Raw genomic sequence first — 20,712 nt, 5'->3', positions numbered from 1 at the left:
AGAAATCCAGGTGTTTCTGACAGCTAAAAGGTCTGTGAGGGACTCCTGCACTTTATTTCAGCTGGATTTCAGTGAAATTACTTGAAGTCTACACATGAAGGGAGAGGGATGCAGATACATGTGCATACCACAATCCCTTACTTCAGTCAATCTTAACTGGAAATGCTATTGTCAAATGAGGTGCCTGTTTCTGTGTTTATTGTTTCTTGGAGAGAATTTTGGATCTGTACTTATGGGGTTTTTTTTTGCTGATATTGCATGGTCCTTCTGGAAGCTGAGAATCTAAACGCATCTTTATGCTTCTAACATAGAGGTTCCATGCTCATAATTAGCTTGTCCACTTTGTTTACACAGCTAAACTGACAGCCAAATTCAGCTCACCCTTCTGTAAGTGGAATGCAAGACTAGTAGCTGAAAAACTAATCAAGAATGCCAGCAAGTACAACATTAAAAAAGCAAAACAGGAAACAGTCACTCTTCTACTGTTCAGAGAATTTCTTTATCTCTACAGACTTGCCCTTCTTCTCTGCCTACCCACAACACTGGGTACCTTGATTCTTGCAGTTTCAACAGTCACCTCATTCTGAGAGCTCATTCTCAGCTCTGCTCCTGGGATCTCCCACCATGCTAAGACCTCTTCCTCATACTCTCTGTGCTGTCCTGATGAGAGCTTCAGTGCCAGAGCATATCCACTGCTTAAACTGAGGTAATCCCTTTCCACTTTCTTCTTCCTGGGGTTGGCTGAAATCCTACTGCTTTTTCTCGGTTTCCTATTCAGGTTTTTTTGCTTCCACTTCTCCAGTGCAATCCATTGTTATGTTCTCCATTTCTTATTCAATACTAACAAAAACAATCCCAACTGTCCCCTCCATTTAAATATCTATCATTGCTCTTTTCTATCTCCTATATGGCTAACTCCTCAAAACTGATACTGGCTTCGTTAATTTAGGTACTAGACTAGCATTCAGCTGCCCAGCCTTGGACTGCAAATTCTGTTCCACAGGTGAAAGATAAATATTTTTTGACTGGATTTTGAACACCTCTGTTTTAACAACTTATTTCTGGGATGTTACAGATGCATCTAAAGGTCCAGTGGAACCAGACAGATCTGACACTAACATATTCACATCACAAAAAGCCCCAATCTGACAAGAGGACAGCAGCAGATGTAAAGACCCAGAGCCAGGGAAGTTTGGTCCTCTTTGTTTTTCTTGGATGGAGTACCCCTGCATGTGTATCTGTGTGTATGATCTGAGCCTAGCCAAGGGCTACGAGCTACAGGTCTAGTGAGCCCAGCTGTGTCAGGGTGTTAAATCAAGGCATGTCTCTCAGATGCACTGCTTTTACTGCCAAAAATGTCTAAGGGTCACGCAGCCTGATTAACCCAGATATTCGGGAGCTGAAAAAACAAGTGTGCTGCAGTACAGCAGTAGCAAAACAGGCAAAGGGGTTCCAGTGACTGTTAGATGTGTTGCTGCCTGTCCTCTTATAAGTGGGCACTCAGTTTCTGTGTGTGATGTACCTGGCTCACTAAAGACACTTCACACATGGGCAAGACAGGATACAAAACAGAGCCATAGTGTTTTACAGGGCCTCACTCTGTGATCATCGTCTGCTTTTGGCACATTTGCTGGCCAATGGATCCTAGGAAAGCTGGCTACTTCTGTGTCCAGCTGCAGTCAGGACTCCTCCCCACTCTGGGACAGATTTCCCAAACCCTAGAGAAATGGATCCCCTCTGCCCTATTTCTGTACTAGTTACAATAGAGAAGAACTTTGACTCTTCTACTGCTGGCACCACATACAACAAAAGAGAATATGGTAGAAAGATTTTTGTTCTATGGTGGTAGAACTTGAAAGAAATATTTATTTCAAAAGGCTTCCTGAATAGAGTTATGACATTTAAAGATATGTTCAGTACAAGAAATTATGCCATGCTGATCGATATCCCCAACAGTTTGTAATGTTCCAGTCTACTGCTGGTAAACTTGATGATCTTGGTCTCTCTCTGATAACATCTTGAACAATATGCTCCTTTTCCCTACCTAGCATTTCCTCTCCTTATATACACTGGTCTAATATTGACAGATAATTTTTCTGAGATGTTTTCTTTGACTGATGGTTCTGTTCACACGTTGTTCAAAGCCGTACTCTTCTTGACACTGTCACAGAGAGAAGGTTTCTGAGAAGTTACTTTGTGAATGATAGCACAGAAATGTGTATTTATTATGACTTAGGCATTCCTAAAAGCAGAAAGATTTTTCATCTACTACCAGTTCACTGTTCTGAACAGTTGAGCTAATATATTTTTCTACTTTGCATGCTGTCATCTGTAATGTGAAGATACTATGCACCAAATACTGCTTCCAGGAAACATCTCCTTCATTCCATTGCTTATAAATACTGTATCTGTGATCTCTATCTCAAAATATCAGCAGGTCTCTTCATGGTTCACAGAACCACTACCTGTCAATAGTAGTGGCAACATGAGCAGTGGGAAAGACCCAGTCTTACTCTGGGAAAGAAAAAAGAACTTGTTGTGTCAGCTGTTCAAAAACTATCTATTAGTGATACAAGCACATTTGACCAAAACTGTGGGGCCCTGTGAGACCATTTTATGGCACTATATTTCATCATACAGCTGCATACTAAATAATTTCTCCCAGTTACTCTTTTTCCACACCTTAATATAGGCCCCAGTTTTCCACTCTGTTAGTTTAAGCAAGGAGTCTGCTTTGGACACAATCCATTATAAAGTCAACCTACCACCTTCTACAAAAACAAGAGAAGCCAGGAACTGAAAAGACAAAACTGAAATGTCTGGCTGCTCCATTACTTTTTTCCTTTATGTTTCAACCAGGAAAGTGTCCAAGTTACTAGACAGTTTTTGAATTAGTCAGTATTGTTCATCTTTAGCATCTCATTCTGTTTGTAGTTGAGTTTTCTACTTGTTTCTTCCTTTTCTGGAAGCCACGTGTGCTGGCTGGGAGAGAATTGATATTGCATGCAAGAAGGAGATAGGTCAAAGAGACAAAGTTGATTTTAGTTTTGTCATCACAGTCCTGTCTCTGGAGAAACTCTAGAAACAACTTCAAAAAGATGATCTTTATTAAGATGTCAAACAAAAGCCAGGCAGTGCAAGAGCAAACAGAAATTAGGTCTGGCTTACTGCAATATATGGGGAGAGAAAGAGACATGAGAGCTCTAACAACAGAATGGGATTAGTTTCAGTGAGTCTCATGTAAATAATACATAGCCCTGAGATCCCCTTTGAGGAAAGATATCAGAAAAACAGCCAAGAAGTATTAGAGGGTGAAAGAAGGCAGCAAATCAAAAGTGACCTGACAGACAAATGAAGCAGCCAAAAAGATGTTATGGAGATGGATATTTGCCATGTCATAACCTAAGGACACAGTAGCCTCACCGGAAAAGTACAATTTTGGGGGCCACAGCCCAAGCACTCTGACAAACTGAAGAAAATAGAGTAAATTCAAGACAATTAAGGACTTGGCAAGTAGAACTACTATCTGAGGTTAACAAAACCTCAACAAGTCTAAGCAAAGTTAGGTTACTCCAAGAAGTAAAAGAATATTCAAAAGATGGAAAGTATTTACATGAGAAAGTGTTTAGGGTTCAGGAAGGAGGAACAAGGTACAACAGGCTGAAACAAAGGAAACATTCAGAAAATAATTCAAAAGAAAAATTCAGCACATCAGGAGAAACTAGGTGATTAAAAGTTTGTCTAAATTCTTAAACAGATTTTTATAGCACACAGTAGAGTTTCTACCACTGGACTTTTTTGAAAGCAGACTACACAATGTGTCTGAAAATACTCTGTACAAATGATCAGGGACTGTAGAAAACAGGCTAAACCATGTAAGACATCTTTTTCTCCTCCAGTCCATGTTCTTTTGACACAGAGGCTTTTCTCCATTCACTCTCCCCTGCAGATGTGTATCTGGTCTTTTCCTGACAACAATGAATGGATTAAATTAGTCTGAGACATAGCAGTTTTTAAACGATCAGCTCTCAGTGTGCTGGAAATACAGCTAGGCACTGTTGTTTTCCATGTAAGTGAAAAAATGTTACTGCAAGATCCCATGAATGGCAAGAATGGGTTTGGAGCCTTGTCCTGGAGACTGAAAGGCAACTTGGAAAATATTTCCGGAGCGGCTCCTTGCAGCCTTCAATACTTGGATTCGTTTTCTGAAATTCTGAAGGAATCTTTTGCTTTTTTTCCCCCTTCTGTGCATTTTTGGTGCTGAACTTTTTCCGGTTTTCCCACACTCCTGCCTGTCACAGAGCAGAAACCACAAAAATGCAGCAAAGTAAAGTCTGTCCAAGGAGCTGCAATTCCATCTCACAAGGATAAACATTTCTTTTGCCAAGAAGTGAGCACAGCACACCGGCATCTTCAAATACACATCCCTGCTGCCCAGCAGAGAAACCCACTGACATAGCCTGTCACCTGTACTAACAAGAGCCACCCAACATGAAAGAAATCAGATAGCAAAGCCACCAGAGCATACCTGCCAGACCTGGTGCTCACGTCTGCATTTGCTGAGCTGACAAAATTTACTAACATCTTGTTTTCTTTTTAAATAGTTTTGGGGGATTAACTCTATGTGCTATCTCTTAAGATAGCAAGAGTACAGGCAGCAAATACACAAACTTCCCCAAAGCAGTTCTGTCCAAGTTCCTTAAATATGCCTTGCAGTTCCAGATTTGATTCACACACAGTGACTGCATCTTCATGAGGTGTCTTTCATCAGTAACCTAAAACTAAAACTCCTCTCTTTAAACAGGAAGTGAAAACAGAATCAGGAAACCTCACAGGAGCCTGCTCTGAAAGCTTTACAACTCTTCTGGCTGTAGAGTAAGTACAAGGAAGGAAGTTATGAAATCAATTTTTCAGGATGAAACAAGTCTGAGGATATATGAGGAAAAACTTGATGAGGGATTTAGACTAAAGTAGCTCTGCCATTTAAGAGGCAATAGAGAGTTGAGGAAGCTGCAAACCCAGGAGTCTTGCTCACATTTTCTCACAATGCACAAAAGAGAACACATACCAAGAAATGAAAAGGAAGGAAACTTACAATCAGCAAGCAAAATTTCATGGTGAATATCTTTGTTTCTAAAGATAGCATTTGTTTTTAAAGATAACTGTCAAATCCATCCACTTACCTTACAATAGCAAGCATTATTTAACTAAAAGCTTACTGAAAGTTAAAAGAAGGATTTCTACAGTTAATGAGAAAAGCTATCATTACATCAAGCACAATATAAGCATATCAAATGAAATAAACACTTGGGCTTGAAGGCCTAAATTCAACATGGTGTGTTACATTTATGAGAAAACTTGGCTCAGGTGCAGATTACCTTGTTAAAGGTATTGAATTGCTTTGTTGCTTTGTTTTAGTTTTCTCGGGGTTTTTGGTGGTTTTTTGGTGGTTTTTTTTCTGCACCCTCTTCTAGATTCTAGCCCCCATCAAAGATTAGACAGAGGGAGTGACTTAAGTGCCTAAATATAAATGTACCTTAATTGGTGCTCTGAAGTTATTTGAGACATCTGCATGGGACTGACAGATACAATACAAGAACTACAAAAGACCTGTACTCATCTGGAAGAGCAGCTGGAAGTCAGGTGGAATAGCCCTGGGCATCCAAAATGCCACTAGCAGCCTGTATTTACATTACTGAATCCCACTCTGGGATCAATTTGACAGTTCCTATGTCCTTACTTTTGTGTGCTGCTACAGTTACCTTCCATACCCCTATGAAACACACAACTGCAACACAGTGCAATGCTTATTTCAGCATGTACACCTCAGGTTATTCTGAGATTTATCCTGGAGAGCACAGCCAAAAAAAATCTGTCAGAGTCAGATGTCAACAATTTCTTCTCCAATATTCATTTTCAGGGGAACCAGTGCCAACTCCCTATTGTGGATGGAAGAGATATAACTTACTTGGATATCCTCTGGGTTGCAGCCTTTCTGATCACTGCCTGTCTGTGGTTTGTTGGAGGCTTTGGAACCAGCTGAGAAGCTGTACTCTGGGATGGCATCACTTTGTGCAAACTGGCTGCCTTCTGGACACTAGAAGTGGCATTTGATGTCTTGCGGGCATCAGAGCCAGCTGGCATAGATATGTGACTGGTGCTGGATTGTGAGTAGTTGGCAAAACCAGCCTGGGTAAAAAAAGAGAAAAATCCCATAGTAATTGGTGATTACCTCTGTGAACATTGCTGAGAATGCTGATGGAGGTGGGTGACACTTTTGTGAGGGATAATATCTGCCTGGTGAAGGCAACCCCAGAGCTCCAGGGAAAGTCCCACACATAAAAAGTTAAGTCAGTGAATTTTATGCCCTTAGAAACCAGGACTAGCTTCTAGGAAGGCAGACAACCTCACTAACTGCCACAGAATTCTACTATTCTGGATTAAAAAAACAAGAGGCCCAATCCTCAGTCTAACCTTGCAGTGGGCTTCCATCCACAAGGAAGTAAAGATTTCAGTACACTGACTTTCTGTATTATCTTGCTAAATTACTCTTTATGTGGGAGGCAGGATTGAGACACGGTTCTCGGAAAGAGAAAGGTTATGGGGTGATACAATGCTACTTATTTGGTGTAACTGTGTAGGTGCTTGGAATAAAAGAAAAGCTCTAGGGTACCTTCTTCTGAAAAAGGAACTTTAACTCCACCGCTGACAAAAAGGAAATCCCCAATAATATGAGGGAACAGAAAATACTTCTATTCCTATAGCATGTGGGAGAGTAAGCATGTTGGAGATGTGACAGAGGGAACAAAAGGATCTGCATGTTACGAGACACTGGAGAACTAAGCAATGACCTGGCAGAGCAGGGAGTGGAGAATATTTCCTCCATGGGAGCTCTGCAGACTGCTAAACTCTCTTCAGAAAAGAGCAACCTGCTGGGAGTGCTGCTTTGTCTTTCCTCGAAGTCAGTCGGATTCCCAGAACAGAGGCAATACCATAACCTTGTAATTTGGCATCTAGAGGTCAGTGATAGGAGATAAGGGGAAGAGCTGAGCCCTCCGTGTGACCCTGTGAGCAGTGCCCTTCACTGAGTTTGTCCTCATTTTCTCCTCGGGTGGAAAATACACAAAGCCACAGCAAACGGGCTCCAGGCTCCAGAGAAAACCACAGTCTGAGAGCTGGCTGAGTCTCAGCACACAGACAGGAAAAGCCCCTCTCCCCCGCAATTCTCTGGCAAATGGCAGAGCAGTGGTGTGTGGGAAGGCGTTTCTGACAGGCAGAGCTCTAGGGAGAGAAGGAAGTGCAGGAGCCAAAACAGGCCTGTTTCCTAACCAGAGCTCACCGACAAGACGCCCTTGGGCTCCCAATCCTTCTTAACCTCTCCCTTCCCTGAAGCTCTACCTTGACTGCAGCTTCCAGATTCTCAATAAGGAAGCTAGTACAAGTGCAGTAGTCTGGAAAATAGCAGTCACACCCCACCTCTCTCCAGAAAAACAAACTAAAATGGAACTTGGAACTTCGTCTTGCATCTCAGAGCCTGACATGTCGTAGGGTTGGGATGGAGACCTTGAAGTCACTGCACCCACTTCTTATTGAGCAGTGACATTTCACTGTGAAATGATATTATCCATCTTTCCCATAAGTTCTTTTGATATTATGCATTTTTCCTGGAAGTTCTTTTTCTTGTTACCAAAATCACTAAGATCCTGGAGTTCACAACACATAACAGTTATAACCCTTTGCCTGTGTTAATATGCACTGGCAAGGAGATCCATGACTCTGAAGAAACAGCAAGCATGGATGCTCTAACGAAGCCCGATCAGCAAAAACTGTGTTGAAACCTGCCTAAAGAAAGGTCATGGATGTTTTTCTTGGGGGTTACAGACTTCCGAAAATGCCTTTGTCTCCACACTGTGCTGAGATTCTGGCTGTCTTCCAGGCAAGGATGGGGAGACTGGAAGCTGACAAGGACCATGGCTTCTGGATTCAGCTACAAAGTATACTGCCCTGCTGTGAACTCCATGGGGACAGGACAGGAAACCAGGAGAAGCTTCTGTGCAAATAAAGAGGACAGCTGGGGAGAGCAGAGCCTGACCACACAAAGGAAGAGTTGGGAAGCTTTTAGCACATCCAAAACATAGGACACAGACCGTATAGCTCATGATTCTAAAGACCAAGGGCCTAGGGAGAGCAGAAGCCTAGACAAACCCTGACAGATGCAGTCCTGAAGCAGGCAGCACCCTACAATTATTGCTGCTTCAAGTGAAAAACTTTCAATTACAGTTCCCAGGCTGGCAGATTTAACTTCATGTTGAGGAGACATTTGCTACCCTAACAAGTCTCTAGGGCTACAAATCTGAAAAATACTAAAAAATCTATAAGATGTTTTAGCTAAAATTTCTGTAAATTATTAGTGAGTTAATTTCTGCGCACAATTTTCTGGGCAGAAGAAACAGCATTAACGCTGTCTTGCCCACGAGGAAAGCACTGACAGAGGAAGTATTTTTCCCTACATCACAGACTGAAGCAATATTTCCTTGTTTCAACATCTACAACACCATACACAAAGTATTCCTTGTACAAAAAAAAGGAATTTTTTAAATTAGAAAATCTCAATGTGTACACCTTGTCAGTAAGGTCAATGAACATCTAAGAGTATCAGTCAGTAGCAGCTAAGCTTGGGCTGTTAGTGATTAAAAGCAGAGGTAGTGTAGTACTTTGAAGAAAAGCAGATATATCAATGATCTTCAAAAACAGAAAGAATGTTCCTGGCACTTACCATTGCTGTATCTAACACCCATCCCCAGCACAGTAATGGAACAAATGTTGCAAGCAAAAACATGTTCACTGTGTGACCAGAGGAGGTAATGAAGCTCATTTCCTGAAAATCTGTCTTACAGTATCTAATACAAAGCATACCCCAAATTATGCCTCCCTTCATGGGTCTGGGCATTCTTGTGTTGGATTTTGTGCAGCCTACTTAAGAGTGGTCTCATACTGAAGAGCCACTGCCTTAATGGGAACAGTAGTCGAACACCCTTCCCAGATATATGGCTCTTGATTGTAATGTAATTTGTATGAAACATAGCTGTGAGATTTCTATCCCACAATCATTCACATTCAATTGGATCAGCAAATCTGAAAAAGATGAGAGACTCAGCAGTGTATGAGAACTGACAGACAGATGCACACACACATGTATTGCATAAAGATCCGTGCAGCTAGTTCCAAATCCCTGACACCGCAAACTGAGATGTTTATAAGTGATAAACAATAAAGAGGTTTTAAGTTAAAAAAAAAAAAAGAATAAAGGAAACCCAACAAAACACAACCCACCCCTTTTAGAAATGCAGTTTCAGATAACATTGCAAAAATACTGAGAATTAATAGCCTCGGAAGACCTTTCCAGTCATATAAATTGTTTCGTGGAAATTACTTTGAACACATACTAATGCACTCAGTTAAATCAGTTTGGATACAACAATCAGTTGAATTGAAAATTCACCAAGTGTCAATAAAGAGCAGGCTCAAAATGTAGTATTAACTACAACAGTGTTAAACTGCACTAAGAAGAGTATCTTGGGGTCTTGAAGAAGAACAAGCTCATGGTATGCACAGACTGTCCTGAACCGTGTCCTCTTTGGTAAATTCTTCAGAGCAAGAAAAAAAATATACTTTATTCAGTTGACTTGTGCCTTCTGTTTTATTTCTCTTGGTATTCTCTGGGGCAAGGATTGGGCTGTATCACTGTATTGGAAAGACAGTTAATACATCTGGGCGTTACCATAATTCTAATAATAGTGACAGGATCAGAAACATGGGGACAAAATTTCAGCTGGTATAAATCAACTCAGACTACTGCTTTTAGAATGGTTGCTCTGTTTTACTTACACTGAGACTTTGACTCATCAGTATCACAAGACTCAAATAGGAAAAATGGCAGTTAGCACATTTAGTAGGAAAACAATCTGAGGGAGAAAGCTGCAAAACAAGAATGAAAAAGAAAAGGAAGGAAGGAAAAGAGATACCGCAAATCTGACAGCAGCTCAATATACAACAGTTTAGAAAACTTTTGATGAGGCTGCATTCAGAGATGTCCTGTATCCTCAGGCAGCAATAATATATTTCTAGGAACACTAGGAATATTATTCACAGTACTCAGCATTTCCAGTCAGATCTAAATAAATGAAAAGTATATCAGAAGGGAATCACAAATATTAAAAAGACAAAAATTTGCTGAACTTCATAAAATGATGAATATTTCAGAGGACATACAATTTTTAAATGACTGAGAGGAGAATTAAAGATGAACTCAGCCTAATCTTCTACAGCATAAAATCTACTTAAACGTGTGATTGAAACTGTGATCACGTAACTGCCCACATAACTCATTAACATGATTCATGTCTTATTTAACATGAGCCTTTTTGATGTAAGCAGGACTGACAGGGATCATTCCACCATACAATTGTACTTCCCTTGTTTTAATTTAGCTTTTTTCCCATGTGAAATGTTTGGCATAAAATTTTAAATCCAATAGATGCTAGGCTAAGCAGACAGAACACAGCCACACAAAGAAGGAACCTCCCTAGCAGCTAATGGCATCTTTCCAGTACAGGAAACAATTAGAGAATAAACAATGATGGTATATTAACTGTCTTGCCAGCACCAGCAGTGATAATAACATCTAGGTCATAACATGTCACATGAAGTATCCTTTAAACATTAAAAATACTGCTATAAGCCTGTTTTTCTCGTCTTTTGGTTTGACTTTGTAATTCTTGTTCCTTGGTTTTACTGATATCAGATCTAAGCTTCTTGTCTCTACTTTCAAACTTTTCTCCTTCCTATTTTTGTTCACTTTTCTCAAAGTCTGTACTGTGTCTGTTCCTGGTCCACATCACTCCACCCATTTGTTTGTTAGATTCTCATCCAGCCAGTTTGGTGTTTTTCTTTTTGTCCAAGTAATCAAGTACCTATTCTGCAATCAAAGGTCTATTCCTACCATACTACACTGTGTGAACTAGCTTCTGCATACAATGAGTAAAAACTGTTTGTTATAATTCTTCTTCCTCCACCCACACAATATTTGATATTCCACAGATTGTTAAATGCCTGGAGAAATCATCATCATTCTTACGTGTCTGGAAAGTGTTCAACCAAGAGTGGGTGCTGCAACAAAGCACACAAGCCTGCATGTTAATACACATAAGACAGATCTACTGCATGTTAAATGGGGGGATTCTTATGACACAAATACTTGACTAAAAAAGCCCATGCTTTCCAGTGCATCCATCTCATCTCCAACATACTGAGCTGGTTAATGTACAGGAGAAGCATTTGCTGTGTTATTAATCGGGGTGCTTTGTTACTTGATCGCATATATGCAGTCACACATGTAACTAGTCTCTTTGCCAGAGACAGAAGGAAAGACTGGCACCTAGTCATGTTGCATGGTCATGCCACACTCAGGGGGCAGCTCAAGATACATTGATTGTACTTCAGCTACTGACAAATAGCTAGTCTACCTTCTAACCATAACAAGAACCTGAACAATCAGATGAAAGTGTCTCAGGGATATCCTGCATGCATTCCCCAAAGAGAGATGACACTCTTTCAAGTAATAGGCCTTCGGTCTTGGGGGATGTATTTCTTCTGCTGAGGGAAGACTGACAAATTTGAATGTAACAGGCAAGACAACAAAGGATGATGTAGATCTCAATACATGGGAAGGAAGAGAAACAAAACAGGCAATGGGAGATAGGTAGCATAGGTGACACTGACAAGGAAATGTGGTAAAGCCAGGCAGGCTAGGATAAGCTACATGAACTCTGCCTAAAAGGGGAGGACAAATGAGGGTCAGCATGAAAGGGTGGTGCAGAAGTCAAAGCAGTGTGAATGGGAAGATGTAGGTCAGAGAATGCATAAGCAGCAGAAAAGAGAAGGCAGTTCTTATAAAGGCCAAGTTAAAGGATTAAAGTCTGAGAAGCTAACTAGCAGAAAGAAGAGGTCAGGGACAGAAAGCTAGAGAGGGTGCAGGGGGAAGGCAAGGGTAACATCATGACTGGCAGGGTGGGCATCAGAGAATTGATGCAACTGTTATTGGAAGAGGAGGGATGGCTGGTTCCATACAATGTCTTGGACACAAGTGTCCAAGAGACAATCACTTTATTAAGATGACCTTTTATTCATGACAGAAAGTCTGAAGGCCCCCACGTTCAGCAAGTATTTTTCTTCAATAACATCAAATTCAGTGCAGCCTGAGTCCTGCAGCATGGCAATAGCCTCAACACAGCAACTCCAAAATGCTTGGCTCAGAAGGAGAAGGGAGGGAGAGAAAGGAGGGGGAACATTGAGGGGGTGAGAGGAGGTTTAACAAAGAATCATTTTAACAGAAACCCCTGAGTAATGGCTCTGCCCCAGGCCAAGAATAACATCAGCTCAATGTCAGCAGTTAGAAGAGGGCTCAGCCAGGCCCCATGGCCAGCTCCAGCCTCCTCACAGGCACAAGCCAGTTTATGGCCCTTTCCTGAGCTTGTGAGCAGCCACATCTGCCCACACAGAGCCCAGTGAACAGAGATGAAAGAAAGACCTCCTGCGTGGAGCGAGAGCAAGTAAACTGTAGGTGAGAGAAGTTGAGGATGGTAACTAATGGTTAAGTAAGGGCCTTGAAAGGAGGAGAGCAAGGAACAAAAAGCACAAGGGCCTCTCCTTCAAGATACTCTCAGAAAAGGATGAGGGCAATTTGCCTATAACCTATTCTCAAGGGCCCTGACTAACGACTCATCTGCTTCACAGGAGGGAGAGTGAGTGTCCAGACCTCCATATGTTAGGTCTGTTCATGGGAGTCCAGTCATGCCAGACTGCTAACAAACAGCTCCTTGCTACTGGAGACCAAGTTGTTTTGAATGAAGGTTTGATCACCTGAAGGCTTCCTTCCTTTTAGCAGGGAAGCATTTTGGACATCACTCAGAATACATCTCTCTCTCTCTCCATAATAACAAAGTATGGTAACTAGTGTATCAATTAAGTCATTATAACCTTGAAAGCTTCTCCCAGCAGAATGAAAATGCTGTTCCACACACAGTGGTCCACCTTTGGCATCTAGGAGTCATCCAGCCCTTTTTTGTATGTTCTCCAGCTCTTAAGATGCCAACACAATGGAAGAAGCTATTGGGAACCACAGTATCAAAATGCTATCAAAATCACTGCAGGTAATACTGGTTTTGTTGCAACCCACTTTAAGAGCTACTTCCTTGACAAAATCTCTGCTATCTGTACTGTCTCTGGGTTTGTTTTCACACCTAAGACTCAGCCAGCGCTGCTACATCCCAGGCAGGAATGTTTCTTAGTTACCTGCTGCTGTGCTTGGTTTTGCTCCACCAGCTGTCTTGACTGAAGTTTCTGCTGCTGAAGCTGCTGCACAGCAAACTGAAGCTGATAGTTTGGATGTGCCAGAGGACCCCGTGTCACTTTGTAGGCACTGTTGTCCATCTCTCCTTCCAAGGCAAAATGATGATTCTCTGGAGCCCTGAGGAAAGAAGAGCTACCATGTTTTCACTACTCTGCATATAAGGACTCCTGCCTGTAAGGCACTGCTGCTTCAAAGAAATCTCTTAATATTTAGCCAGCTATGAATTTGTATTAGGTGGCTTTAGCAAGCATACCACCTGCTAGAGGTGTCATGTGCCAACTGCTTCCTGCTAAGCACTTTCTTGAATATAGGCTGGGACTATATTACTAGACATTCTCTTGAGAAGAAAAAAGGAAAGGAGAATAAAAACTCTAAACTGGAACATTTCTGTGGCCGATTAGCATTGAAGATAGGCAGAATAGCAGCAGGAAAAAAAGCTGATTCCCATCACTAATGAGATAATTATTTATTTAGATTTGTAGAGGCTTTAATACAGTAACACAAGGCTTACACTAAGCACACACATGCTGCAGTGACAATGGAATAGAAACGGACATGCAGTACAACACCCAGAGAGGTTAAAGACTAGTTGGGTGAGGTTGGAACTAGGATACATACTGACTCTGTACAGTTACAATACAGAAGAGGCTTGGGGAGAGTGAGATAGGCTCATTTCTTTCATCCTCAGATAAATGCAAGCATTTCTTAGAGGACAAAAGGCCTCCTGCAAAGAGACAGGAGCTCATGCAGCCCAGGCTTACATGGTAGGAGTTCAGCTGTGGCCTGCAACATGATCAGTACCAACAGAAGCTCACTAGCTTCCTTTGAAGTTTGTAAGCCCTGGCGAGAAGGCAGCACCAACAGACTTATACAAAAGGCTGAGGGGCTTTGCAGAGAGCAGGTGGCAGACTGACAGGACCACGAGGTGTCCTGAAGAGGCTACAATGGCCCAGCAATTCACACATTCTGTGCTCTGGATTATATTTCCTCTGGATTCCCAGGCCAGGCTTCCCTTGTATTTCCTATCTACATCATACGTAAGTGTGACATAAAAGATAATTTTTGGAGTTTATGGAGGACCTACACAATTTTGAGCGTAGGTCATGGTTTTGGCAAGGGAGTTAACTGCAATGTCTTTGCTTTGGGAACCTATCACAACTTACAACCTAGATTCTTTAAACATATCTCAGCTTGCCTTGAACATGTTGCTCCTTCCCCCAAAAGCTTTGTCATTGCAAACCCTTAAAACATTCAGATACAAGAGAATTCACTCAAGCACTCTTTAAGCTATTTATTCAAGTTATATTATCCATTCTAGAAACTAATATCTGTTCCAACTCCTCCCATATCTACCTCCAGCTCAGAACCTGCAATGAATAAAACTCATCCTTTGATACAAAAGAATGCTTATGAAGCTCAGGATTGAGTGATTACTTCTAAAACATAACAGTGAAGACAAAATAGAGGAAACAAAACTGATAAAAATGACAACTCCACTAAAACTGGACCTGCAAATAGCCAGATTTTGTGCCACAGAGATGATGTGCAACCACTGCAGTCTGCAGTACTGTGTGGGCCACTACCTAAATGGCAACATTTCAGTAACATTTCCCTGAGTCTCATTTCTTCTGTTTTGAAGTATCTAGCAAAGGATAAACTCATGAAATTACAAATACTTAAGCCTGACTTTTTAAAAATGCACCAAAGATTGCTGCCTTTCTCCAATCTTTGTCCAATTCAATGAACTCTCAAATTCTCTCACTAACTCGCTTTAATTCACTTTTTCAGTTTCAATATACTGGACATAGTATTGCCCAGGCAAACTTGACTTACATTACCCAGGAAAGCACTGTTGAAACTACATTATTAAACATTTAGGAAGAAGTTTTAAAAACACCAAACAAAACCACAAAACCAAAAATAACTTTGGCTAAGATTTTCTTATGGCACAATCTTCTACACAATTCCCTGCAGTTCCAGTACCTTCTCTCCATATGACACAACAAAACAACACTTACTTTTTTTCTAGACACTATATTGAAAACACTGCTGCTTGTCTAAGCAGATTTTATCCTCCTGGCCTGCAGAATCCTTCTTCTGTTGGCTTCTATGGGTTTTCCTTATTTACAGACAGAAATCAAAGTAAATGCATTATACTGCATTTATGCATTATGTTTCAGAATATATCTTCAACCTTCTACAATACTTGACAACAGCAAGCCAGTATATTTGCCAGTCCTGGGATCACTTTAATATTGAGATATTTCATCTGAAGTTTTGTTAAGTCCCGACATAACATGCTATCAAGTACTGATATTACATCTAAGGCTATGTTTGCCCTGGTACAGAACAGGCTTAGGATCTGAGACTCAACACACTGCTGCTAGAGACTGGCTCCAGCTCTCTTTGCCATGTTCACGGGAATGCGTCACGGAGCATCTCCTACCCTCAGTCTCTGCCAGTTGGATGACTTATTAAAGCATGACAACACTTCTGCACCCTGAAGCAGAAATTAGTTCTGCTTAAGGAAATTATAACCGGTTCAGCACCATAATGAAGGCTGCAAAACAGCTGTACAGGACCTCACACCTTAATGGATATTAAAGAGTTCGCTTGTTAAGAAGACTGTATAAATACCCCAAACTGAATTAAAAGCTTTCTCAAAACTTACACTGTTTCAGGCAAAGCCAAAAATAACCAGAAAAAAACCTCCACACCCCTAATAGAAATGAGGATTGTAGAGTCAGTACTCACAGACCTGCTTGTTTTCAATTCAGGATTATTGCTTGAACAGTAATGATTGAATATTCATTTCTTCACATGTACAGACAACAGATTTAGGCACAGATGCACACACATGCAAATGGGAAATAGAAATTCCTGACTGTGCCACCAGAAAATATTTGGTTTCATTCTGTCAGCCAGGCTGGTTGTGAGCAATCTTCTCACAGCTTGCTCAGAATTATTTATGAGTTGCTTAGTTTAGAGACCTGGCCAGGATTCAGGCCTTCACTATGCACAGGAAATCTCAGCCTTTGGCATTATGGCCCATCCTTTGTAAGCAAGATTCTGTCCTTCCAGCGGCTCTTCAGGCTACTCTGTGTTTTTGGCAAGAAACCCACTGTGTTCCTTTCTTTCAACTGTAGTTTTCATAAAGGCTGGGCCAGAATTCTCTCTTCCAAATCACTGACAGCTTAAAACCTCTATGCTGCTGTTTTTTGTACCACAAAAGATACAGGTTTGCTTGTGAGACCATTTTCAACAAATCACCATGTGATTATGATTGGGATCCAGTCCGAAAGTGCTAGAACACCATACATTCGTCTCCAGGTTTCCTGGTTCCAAACTCCCTTTCTACTCTAGTTCCCTTTTCCAATCTGTTAGACCTTTTCTGATGTAAGCAGCCTTTATGCAATCAACTACCTACACCTGTACTAGAAACTAATGTTAGTGTACTAAAATACCAATAAAATGTTAATGCATCTTTTCATTGATTACAGAAAAAAAGATCTCTATGAAATCCAGACTCCATACAGAAGGGATGTGAGTATCAGTTCTTACAAGAAAGGAGAGAGCTGGCTTCTGTTTCCTTTCTAAAAGGATTTGAAGAGAATTCCAAGGACTGAAGTTGTAGACAAGATCAGAGCCCAGAACACCAGTCTCTTAGGATCTCATAGTTACAAAGAACTGTAGGACAAACAGCAAGTCTGTCATTCTAAAAGAATGACACATCAGGCTTACATTTCATTGGAAGCCTTCTTCCAATAGCACAGCTGGGCATTTGCTTGATACCAATTCCTGTGTGGCAGGCAACAATACCAATTCATGAAGTACACTGGTGTTCTCCATATATCACTAAGCAGGCACTTTAGAAATGCTTGAAAAGTGTCTACATCCCAGAGAAAGCAGTGCAAACTAGGCTCAAATTATTGTGTAAATGAAGCTTCAGCATTCATGAAGAACATTCCTGTTTAACCCTGCTTAGTTTGTGAGAACTGATAGGATCACAGCAGAAATCAGTATGTCTGGAGGCCCAGCAAACTGAGGAAAATATTACTTTCCTACTAAACAAGGAAACAAGCTGACAACGAAATTACTTTGCATCCTCTCCTGTAAAGACTGGAGCTAAAGAGGAATAAGAGCCATTGCTGGCAATAAGGGAACCCACTGCATTTATAAATCAGCACTCCCACCTTACCATAGAATGCAAGACAACCTTGGGCAGCAGTTTCTTTCCCACAGGGCATTCAGATGGTATGACAAGTCTACGAAGTTTTCAGTACAAATCCTTGGTGAGCACCAGCCGCTAGAAAGTAGTTGGCATAGTAACTAATGATTTTGTCTAGTGTGGCAGCTCCCAGCATCCTGCTGACTTATGTTCAGGCACTCAGAAAAACACAGAACATTTTTTTTGGCACACTGTGTGCTTCTTCCATCCCTAACAATGGTCCTAGATTGGGGCTGGCTACAGAGCAATGATAAACAGAGTGGGATGAAGCCCAGGACGCTGGGGTCCTGGCTGGGATGCAGGAGTTTTGGGCCTCTCACTTGCCTTTAGGCCTTTCTTTGTCTTTCTTCCTTTTTCCTTCCCCTCAGCTTCAAAAGCAAAAAATTAAAAACTGAAAAACAGAATGACAAGTCTTTGACAATGGTTCGCTCCTGGCCTCTGCTGTTATCAGGAGTGTCTATGAAAGAGTGACTTGGTGCAGTTTAGTCAGCAAGAGTCTACATTTTAGCAAGGACTGCAGCTCTGTTTGCTGGAACATGCAAGCCTGTAAAAACCTCCTGCTTGTAACATAGCATGAGCCGTGTTACAAAGGTAAAGAAAAACAGTTTCACAAAACACCAGGGGCAAACAAAGCATTTTGAATATTTCTGTAAGAGCTAAGCCTGAGATTTCAGAGAGCTAAGGCACTGGGAGCTGTCCAGAACTCCCCATGGTACAGGTACTTGGAGACAGGGAAGGGGCAGGAAGCAGCTGGCCTGTATAAAATGAGGATGCCATCACCTGACCTGCAATCTACTTTTGTACTCTTCAAAAGAAGCTAAGGAAAAGCTTCTGAAGTTAATGAGAAGCTTGTTAAGGCTGCCTTGGCACAAGAAACCTGCAGAACTGCATTTTGGGTTCAAATACAAAGTGGAGAGTACAGTTTCCCATGGTACATGTGGTGCAGAGATGCAGGAGAGTGTCACAGACCATCAATCAAACTTTCCTCTATTATTGACGAGGCATCATGAAATAGTTTCAGCCTTAGTTCTTCAGCTCCCCCTTCTCCCAGTAGCTCAAGTTACCTTTCCTTACAGAAGGGGCTCTTACCATCAGTATATTTGTGACATGAGAAAACAGAAGAGGTATAATAACCATGTGCAAAACCTTAGGACTGGTTTAGGAGTTGGTTTAGGCAAAAAACATGAAAAGTTTCGTGCATTTAACTGCAATTTCCAAATCCATTCACAGGTTAACTCTAAGAGCTACCAGAGGCACAGCTCAAGCATTCCAGAACATTTTAATATGCATAACATCTAGCAAATGGCAAGAGTCCCCCCTCTGCTATTCTCACAATTCCCGCTTTCAGCTGAGAGAACTGATATTGTTGCAGGAATTTTACTCAGAAACAAATATGTGAGTAAAGGCATCCAGCTTATCTCCTTGTGGTCAACACGTTTCAGTGGCTGTAGGAGACCATGTCTCACACTCAGCTGCACAACTCCACAAGCAGGTATGCATTCAGCATCAAGAATTTCCCCCAATATTTCCAATTAAATTTAAATTTTCACTGTTCTATTATATGACATTCCTCTTATTTCAGAACTAAGCCTTCACTACTAGGACTATGCCTCCTTTGAGCTCAGCCAGCCTTGGCACACTTAGCTCTCTTCTTTTTCCTCAACTCAATCCCTTCTGGCCTTGATTGCACATTGTTTTTCCATGAACTTTTTCCACTTTATTATCCAGATGTGCATGCACAATAGCTATACATGGAAAGCCCACTGCCTTCTCGTTCCTTCACTTTTTTCTACAACTACTATCAAAGTCCACAGGCTTCCTTCTTTTCTAGTATATGTTGCCGGATAATTTATTTCCTGCTCCCTAGCTTCTGAAAATTATTCTTGCTGTTTCCTCACCATTGACAAACCTGGGTTTCGGAACATCAGTATTTTCTTATAACAAAGGCAATGGAGATTGGGAATTAAGTGCCTTTTACATCCTAAGTCTCCATGTACAGGAAAGATCATGAGTGTTAAGTGTCTAACCTGCTAGGTTAGAAATGAGGTGCATCAAAACAGCGTTCTGATAGTCTAGGAGGGGAAGGGCAGAATGAGATTATGGAGCACTGGAAAATCTCTTCAGGAAAGACCTAACCTATCTCAGCTATTCCTGGATTTAGCTGGCGTTATCAATCAGAAGCCCTAAACATGCCTCAGCAAATTAAGTAAAATCTTTAACCTTCAGTGGAGACAATTTTTGTTGGGCCCCTAGTAGCACATACTTGGTTTTGTGCTGTTACAAAATACTGTCAGTCTCTCTGATCTGGGGAATACTTGGCAGATAAACAAACAACATTTTTGTTTTTCCTTCTCTTTACACACGGCAGCTCTGAAATTCAGAGAGCAGAAAGGCTGAATCAAGAAAGGCTGAATCAGCTGACTGTAAAGTTCAGTGCCTTCATCCCATTGTGGCTCATCAGGTCATTGGAAAGGTAACGAAGGTAACTGAGCATATCTCCTCCAAGTGATACATACTAACAAAATCATAAGCCTTTTTGCTCTCAATTAGTGCAAAGAGGGTTGAGCTTTACTGAGTGGAAGGCTCTTCTGGCTTCATGTTTCTTGCACGCATTTCCACACCTGCAAACACAGAGCCTGCAAAAATATTTTAACAGCAAGGCATATATACAGTAAGACTAAAAGAGAAACCTGGTATCATTTTGCTATCATAAAGAAGTTTTGGAGGGATTACCTGCTTAACTCTGACATGCAACTGCCTGAACTGTGTTGTGTGGTCCCACACACCGTACTCCCAATTTTAAAGTATTAATTAAGGAAGTTCAGACAAAGCAGGGTGGACCCAGTTAATTTACCTCACTGTACTGTCTAGATCTGCTTTTATGAAGGTAAGTCATTCAGACTGAAAACATGTTAAGTGCCGTCTTAAATCTGATCATTTATCCTAGCCCAGGCAGAGTTACTGGTGTGAATATACACACTTCAGAGTACCAGAAAATTAGATGCAGTATTGCACCACTGAGGTACTCCTCACTGAGGAGGTTCCCCACTGTAGAAGGCTAGCATAAATTAAG

General features: G+C 41.3%; 1 protein-coding gene across 1 annotated transcript in view; it reads right to left on the bottom strand.

Annotated features, from left to right (window-relative positions):
- TTLL5 (tubulin tyrosine ligase like 5) overlaps positions 1–20,712 on the bottom strand; it is a 124,662-nt gene that overhangs the window by 11,501 nt on the left and 92,449 nt on the right. Inside the window, exons 31-32 of the mRNA XM_041472124.1 lie at positions 13,354–13,528; positions 5,969–6,189 (exon numbers count right to left, since the gene is read on the bottom strand). Coding sequence (XP_041328058.1) covers positions 5,969–6,189; positions 13,354–13,528 — 396 coding nt within the window. The remainder of the gene's footprint in view (positions 1–5,968; positions 6,190–13,353; positions 13,529–20,712) is intronic.

Source organism: Pyrgilauda ruficollis, unplaced genomic scaffold (assembly GCF_017590135.1).
Source record: "Pyrgilauda ruficollis isolate IOZ18807 unplaced genomic scaffold, ASM1759013v1 scaffold28, whole genome shotgun sequence".
NCBI lineage: Eukaryota > Metazoa > Chordata > Aves > Passeriformes > Passeridae > Pyrgilauda > Pyrgilauda ruficollis.
Note: the sequence above shows the minus strand (reverse complement) of the source record. Positions and strands in the feature narration are given on the sequence as shown.